We start from the raw sequence: 7,180 nt of genomic DNA, 5'->3' as shown, positions 1-7,180 counted from the left end.
TGCCAGAGCGGAGACCAGCATCCCTTACATTTCTATTCTATCCTAACAACAGCATCATTTTCCACAGTTGTGACGTCTACCATTGCTGTGAGACTTTGTTGTCCCCCACGATGAAATCGGGGAGGGGACTGTGGATCTGTCTCCATTCGTCCGTGCCTTTGTACATTAGTCACACGAGATATCTCAGAAAGCACTTGGCCGATGTTGACGAAACTTCAGTGAATGATGCGTCTTGCCATAAACATCCAGCATTTACAAAATAACACTGATTGGCCCAAGACCAGAGCTAAAGTAATGAACTTACATTTGCGAAACTGAAATGTGTTAGTCACACGCGATATCTCAATTGGCCCAAGCGGGGGCGCTGCATCATTCGTGAGAGACGACATGTTTACTGTTGCCTTTTTTCAAATGTGAGCGTGTCGAGAGCGGTGCATTCATTGTTGACAGACGGGCCGAAGAACCAAGGGCGTAACTCGTTTATGCACGTATCCTATCATGCTCCAATGGCGTTTAGAGAAGGGAGGGCTTTTCTCCCTGTACTCTGATTAAATCAGTCCTGTTTCAATGGTTAAGAGATACAATACCGCACATCAGGAATAATGGAAATATTTGATTCTTTGGACGAATAGACTCACCTCTGGATATACCTGCGACATTTAGCGGCATTATTCAAGAAGACGCTGGAGCGCGTAATTGCTAACGTATTACTTGTGTGCTGTGGTACAATGTTCATATAGGCTCCATCTATACCGGGGCGCATCAGATTTTAACTGCGCTGAGATGCCTACACTGAATATTGTCAAGGAGGGCGTAAATTGTTTGCATGAACGGTTCTTCGTTTTGTTTTTGATGGCAGGCCTAACGCAATACGCTCTGTAATACCCGTAATGGAAACATGTTCATGTGAAGAGCCTTGCGCACTGCAGTAAAGGCAGAGCTGCGTTATCGTATTTTGGATCGCGATTCGGATTGTGATATCGAATCTGTTGGCTGGGGTATTACCTAATCATTTAGCATTGGATTCGGTCGGTATCAATTCCCACCGGAGATATTCAATACGGTGTACGGGTTCGCCTATTGTAAATGTAAGAAGCTTTCTCCCAGTGGTGAGAGCCACTCACTCCTAGGTTACAGATGAGAGGGAAACAATACCACCAACAACTGAAGTTGACAGCGCCTTGGGAGAAGGATGCTGGCTACGGGAGAAAGCTCAAAACGTACAGGAACCATACCAAGATAATAGCCCAGCCCGGCATTGTGATGAAGGTGTTACGCAGAAAGCGGATTGTGTTGTTTATAGCCTATTTCTTGCTGCTGGTGCTGACCATGCTGAACTTGGCCAACTATAAATGGACTAAAGAGCCCCAGCAGTGCAATCACCAGATGAGGAGCACTACCTATCATGGCAGATCAGACATCCGGTTCCTCTACAGACCCTCTCTGGCCAAGAAAAGACAGTTGGTCTATGTTCTGACCACATGGAGGTCTGGGTCCTCCTTTTTCGGGGAGCTGTTTAACCAAAATCCTGAAGTGTTCTTCCTGTATGAACCCATGTGGCACATCTGGCAGAAGCTGTACCCGGGAGACGCAGTGTCTTTGCAGGGGGCAGCCAGGGACATGCTCAGCTCCTTATACCGCTGTGATCTCTCTGTGTTCCAGCTGTACAACAGCCCAGGGGGAAAGAACTTTACTTCCCTAGGACTCTTTGGGGCCACCCTGAATAAGGTGGTGTGCTCCTACCCTCTGTGCTCCGCCTACAGGAAAGAGGTGGTGGGGATGGTGGACGACAAGGTGTGTAAAAAGTGCCCACCTCAAAGCCTTAGACTACTGGAGGAGGAGTGCCTCAAGTACAGCACTATCGTTATTAAAGGGGTGCGTATCCTGGACGTGAACGTTCTAGCCCCCCTCATGGAGGACCCGTCGCTGGACGTGAAGGTAGTTCACCTGGTCAGGGACCCCCGGGCCGTGGCCAACTCCAGGATCAAGTCCCGACACGGGCTGATCCGGGAGAACCTGCAGGTGGTCCGGAGCAGGGACCCCAAGCTCCGCAGGATCCCCTTTGTCGACCCCAACCACAAAGCCAACAAGAAGGACGGCTCGGACTACCACTCCATCGGAGCCATGGAGGTGATCTGTGACCGCACCTCGCGGACCCTGAGGACGGCCTTAAACCCTCCCAGTTGGCTCAAAGGGAAGTACATGGCCGTGCGCTATGAGGACCTGGTGGAGAACCCTGTGAAGATCCTGAGGAACATCTACCGCTTCGCCAACCTCACCACCAACCACGACATTGAGTCGTTTGCTCTGAACATGACAGGTGGGTCTAGTTCGTCCTCCAAGCCGTTCATAGTGTCCTCCAGGAACGCGACTCAGGCTGCCAGCGCATGGAGAACAGTGCTCAGCATCCAGCAGATCAAACAGGTGGAGGACTACTGTCATCACTCCATGGCTGTCCTGGGCTACGAGAGAGTCAGGACGGCCGGGGAGGCCAAGGACCTCAGTAAGTCTTTACTGACGGTCTCCAAACTGTGACAGAAAAACATTTATTTTTCCTTTCCACCAAAGACAGTGAATTCAATGTAATTTTGCATCTAGTGCCATTTCGTTAATCGTGGAATTATAAAGCTTTACTTTGAATCAGTGTTTTTGAGGAATTCCACTTCTTGGCCACATTGGAATGTATCTTAGTTTTATTTTTCAGTTCAATTACAGACAGTTGTATTTGACAGGACCATTACTTTGGTGTCTGGTAAACTGGATGTTTCTGACAAAGCCTGAAGGCCTATGAACAATGACTTGAATATTGAACTGCAACTATGGAAACAAACAGACACTGTATGATTCATGTATCTTGTTATGAAAACACTTCAAAGTGGATGTTTTGGGAGTTATTTTGAATGTTCAAAACCTGAGAAAAGATTTGGTTTTCCACTATCCATAATGTTTGTAAAAGTGAAAAACCAGTGAATGAAAAAAATCCTGCATTAATTCATCATAAAGCTAATTGTTTGAGCAGGTTATGTTACATTGTGAGTCATGGATGGACTCAGAGACAATCATTAAACTGGTCTGTTATAACTATAATGTTACTCTGAGGAAGCATCTTTGACTTTCAGGTTTATTAGTTATTTATTTGTTAATTCGTTTTTTATTATATGTTATTACAGTGGGACATCCCCAGACGACAACAGATGGTAGGACAGTATTAGTAAAGTTTGTGGTCATACGCACTTCCTTAAAAACATACACTACCGTTCAAAAGTTTGGGGAACTTAGAAATGTCTTTATTTTTTAAAGAAAAGCATTTTTTTAATCCATTAAAATAACATCAAATTGATCAGAAATACAGTGTAGACATTGTTAATGTCTACACTGACGCCTCACAAGTTCTCAACTGGCAGCTTCATTAAATAGTATCTGCAAAACACCAGTCTCAACGTCAACAGTGAAGAGGCAACTGCAGGATGCTCGCCTTCTAGACAGAGTTGCAAAGAAAAAGCCATGTCTCAGACTGGCCAATAAAAAGAAAATATTAAGATGGGCAAAAGAACACAGACACTGGACAGAGGAACTCTGCCTAGAAGACCAGCATCCCCGAGTCCCCTATTCACTGTTGACGTTGAGACTGGTGTTTTGCGGGTACTATTTAATGAAGCTGCCATTTGAGGACTTGTGAGAAGTCTGTTTTAAAACTAGACACTCTAATGTATTTGTCCTCTTTCTCAGTTGTGCACTGGGGCCTCCTCCTCTTTCTATTCTGGTTAGTGTAGGTTTGAGCTGTTCTGTGAAGGGAGTAGCACACAGCGTTGTACGAGATCTTCAGTTTCTTGGCAAATACTTGCATAGAATAGCCTTCATTTCTCAGAACAAGAATAGACAGACGTGTTTCAGAAGAAAGTTCTTTGTTTCTGGCCATTTTGAGCCTGTAATCAAACCCACAAATGCTGACGCTCCAGATACTCAACTAGTCTAAAGAAGGCCAGTTGTATTGCTTTTTTAATCAGCACAACAGTTTTCAGCTGTGCTAACATAATTGCACAAGGGTTTTCTAATGATCAATTAGCCTTTTAAAGTGATAGACGTAGCTAACACAACGCGCCATTGGAACACAGGAGTGATGGTTGCTGATAATGGGCCTCTGTACGCCTATGTAGATATTCCATTAAAAATCAGCCGTTTCCAACTACAATAGTCATTTACAACGTTAAGAATGTCAACACTGTATTTCTGATCAATGTTATGTTATTTTAATGGACAAAACATTTGCTTTTCTTTGAAAAACAAGGGCATTTCTAAGTGACCCCAAACTTTTGAACGGTAGTGTAGGTGCTGGGCTAATGAATACTAGTATAGAACAAGAAGGCCCGCACACTGTTACAGCTGCCAATTCACCGCTTTATTGACAACTCATCGATCTGAAACGGATCTTCATCAGGTCAAACACACCGAGTGTTCACATCCCAAAATATACACATTTCAGCTCATGTGACCACAGTAATAGTCGACCATGATGACAACGCAGCTGGGGAAGTCCCAGGAACTAAGGCTTTCCCATTGTCACTGTGAGACGAGTTTGGTGTCATTTTACATGTTTACAGGTGCTAGCTCTCTGGATGCAAACAGATGATTTGTCCAAACTGCTTAAAAAAATTATAGAAAAAGTTGAAGCAGAGTAGCTTTTTCACCTTTATTGAACCAAACCAAAACATAACATAGGTTTTAGCTCATCAACAAGGTCGTTTACAATCAATGATGCTACAATTAAATCTGACAAATATAATATAAATATATGAAACAAATTGAAGTGCTGCTGGCCTAGACACACTGTTCATTGGTATATAATACGCTCATCTTATTATCTTATTGACCTGAGATATAGTACAGTGTCTTTGTCATTCCCTTAGCCTGGCTAGTGCAAGGTAGCCTGGGTGCCTGTCTGCTTGTCAACTCCTTATGGAATTGTCAGGTGAAACATGTTCTCATGCCAAGCATGCTTCGCTTGACAATGGCAACAATAGAGATGGCAAGAGCACAGACATATCTGGGACCAGGCTAGTCCAATGCAGTTTCTACAATTAGAACGTGCAAATATAACATAATACAAACGAGTAAAGGAAAGGGAGGATGTGGAAGGTATGAGTTAGACAATGGCTTTTTACACATTCTGTATGGGGTATTATTGGTTAGACACTAGACAGTGTCTCTCATTGCAGTACATGGACTGGGTTAAAGTTTCGAACAATGTGTTAACATTGAGGACACGTGTGAATCATCTTGTTTCAGAGCACAAAGACATACTGTCCTACCGGGGTTGCATCACAACAATAGTCCTCAGCTGCCATTCTGCACATTCAGGTTGCGTCCCAAATGGCTCCCTATTCCCTAGTTAGTTAGCTACTTTTGACCGGGGCCCGAGGGAATAGGGTGACATTTCAGACACAGCTTCAGTCTACAGGGAGTCATCTTGTTGTTGAGGTCTTTCCATCTAGTGTGTAGAAAATACATGTATTTTATAGGAGATTGGAATGCAACAATGATCCATAGATAGAAAAAAAGAGACATCCATGCAGTAATCTTTGACAAGCACTTAAAAGCCAAGGACAGTGTTCTTATGAATATGAGAAAAACAATCTAGCCTCACAGAGAGAGAGAGAGAGAGAGAGAGAGAGAACTAACCTTCTTCATATTGAATTTGTCCACTCCGCCTTGTTCAAGGGGAACAGGACACAGAGATTTATGCCATACTTAACATGGGGCCAGACACAGTGGTGAATATTAATATACAGATGATTTCATTTTCTGGGTTGAATTTATGGGATTCAGTTTAAAACTTTGGAGCGTTAATAGTCTCCTTCACAAACGCTGCTAATGGACTAAAGCATTCGGAACTATTCTGACGCAACATTAAATGATAAGTAAGAGAGGAGAGGGCTGATAAATTCAATGGAATACATTTGAATGAGCAAAAAGGCTGGGAGAAATGTGCAATAAATGTATGAGGAGTTGCTCGTTACAAAAATATCATTTTTGCTAATAACAAAATAGGAGAGTCCATAAGGAGAGAGTCGTTATAAAGAGCAAGAAACCCCAGTGCCATATGTTGTTTTCTTTTCATGACCCTGCCCTGTAAGTGTGTATGTGTGTGCGTCTCTCACTCTCTCTCTCTCTCTCTCTCTCTCGCTCTCTCTCTCTCTCTCTCTCTCTCTCTCTCTCTCTCTCTCTCTCTCTCTCTCTCTCTCTCTTGCTCTCTCTCTCTCTCTCTTGCTCTCTCTCTCTCTATCGCTCTCTCTCTCTCTCTCTCTTGCTCTCTCTCTCTCTCTCTCTCCCTCTCTCTCTCGCTCTCTCTAAACCCTGAAGTGCAACATCACGAGACTTCCGGGAATGCTTGCGAAACAGACCAGGCCAGGGTTTGAGGTTAGAGTTAATGAGAGAAATTATTTTTTTCCTCGAAATCTAAAAGGCCAACTTAGATTCGAGCCAATGTCTTAAGTAGTTGAATATGTTATTACTCCAACCATGTGAAAGTGGCAAACTGATACATATTCATTTTCATCAAAAACAACTTTATATGGAAGGAGTGCCTTTGATTTGACTGCCTGCACATACACAGTTCGGTGTGAGACGACCGTTAGACCCGACGAAGTGTTTCTACACATGAGCTTTGCTTGCCAATGTCGCCATGACATCGCCTACAAGTGTGATCGGTGATTTCTATTGGAGAAGCAGTTTTAGCCTCTTGTCATACTGTACTGCCATTATCACATGTCCGTCTGGGATAGGTTGGAGTTCACGTCCTAGCTGGTAAGAGGTCAGAGATCACTTCCCAGGCTGGTGTTGGGGGTCCAGACTAAGTATCACCAACCTAGGGACCCCTGGTCCACCTGCGCCTGGTAACTCAGCCTCACTGAGGTGGAGGTGCAGCCTGCCTCTGTCTACGTCCCAAATTGCACCTTATTCACTATACAGCTCTGGAAAATGATCCGTTTCTCTGATTTTACTATTTATAGGTATGTGTTTGGGTAAAATTAACATTGTAATTTAGAGCCTTTATTTACAGAAAATGACAACTGGTCAAAACAACAAAAAAGATTCAGTGTTGTCAGACCTCAAATAATGCAAAGAATTATTTTTTTTAAACAACACAATACTTTTGTTTTAACTTAGGAAGAGTTCAGAA

At 43.5% G+C, this 7,180-nt stretch overlaps 1 protein-coding gene across 1 annotated transcript; it reads left to right on the top strand.

The window, feature by feature from the left end:
- Positions 1-435: 435 nt before the first annotated feature.
- Positions 436-3,087, top strand: LOC112215514 (carbohydrate sulfotransferase 2). The gene has a single exon (XM_024374593.2). It carries the CDS (start codon positions 1,138-1,140, stop codon positions 2,533-2,535), a length of 1,398 nt encoding a protein of 465 aa, XP_024230361.1. The 5' UTR covers positions 436-1,137; the 3' UTR covers positions 2,536-3,087.
- The last annotated feature ends 4,093 nt before the right edge of the window (positions 3,088-7,180 follow it).

The sequence above is a fragment of the Oncorhynchus tshawytscha genome, linkage group LG16 (genome assembly GCF_018296145.1).
Source record: "Oncorhynchus tshawytscha isolate Ot180627B linkage group LG16, Otsh_v2.0, whole genome shotgun sequence".
NCBI classification, from domain to species: Eukaryota; Metazoa; Chordata; class Actinopteri; order Salmoniformes; family Salmonidae; genus Oncorhynchus; species Oncorhynchus tshawytscha.
Note: the sequence above shows the minus strand (reverse complement) of the source record. Positions and strands in the feature narration are given on the sequence as shown.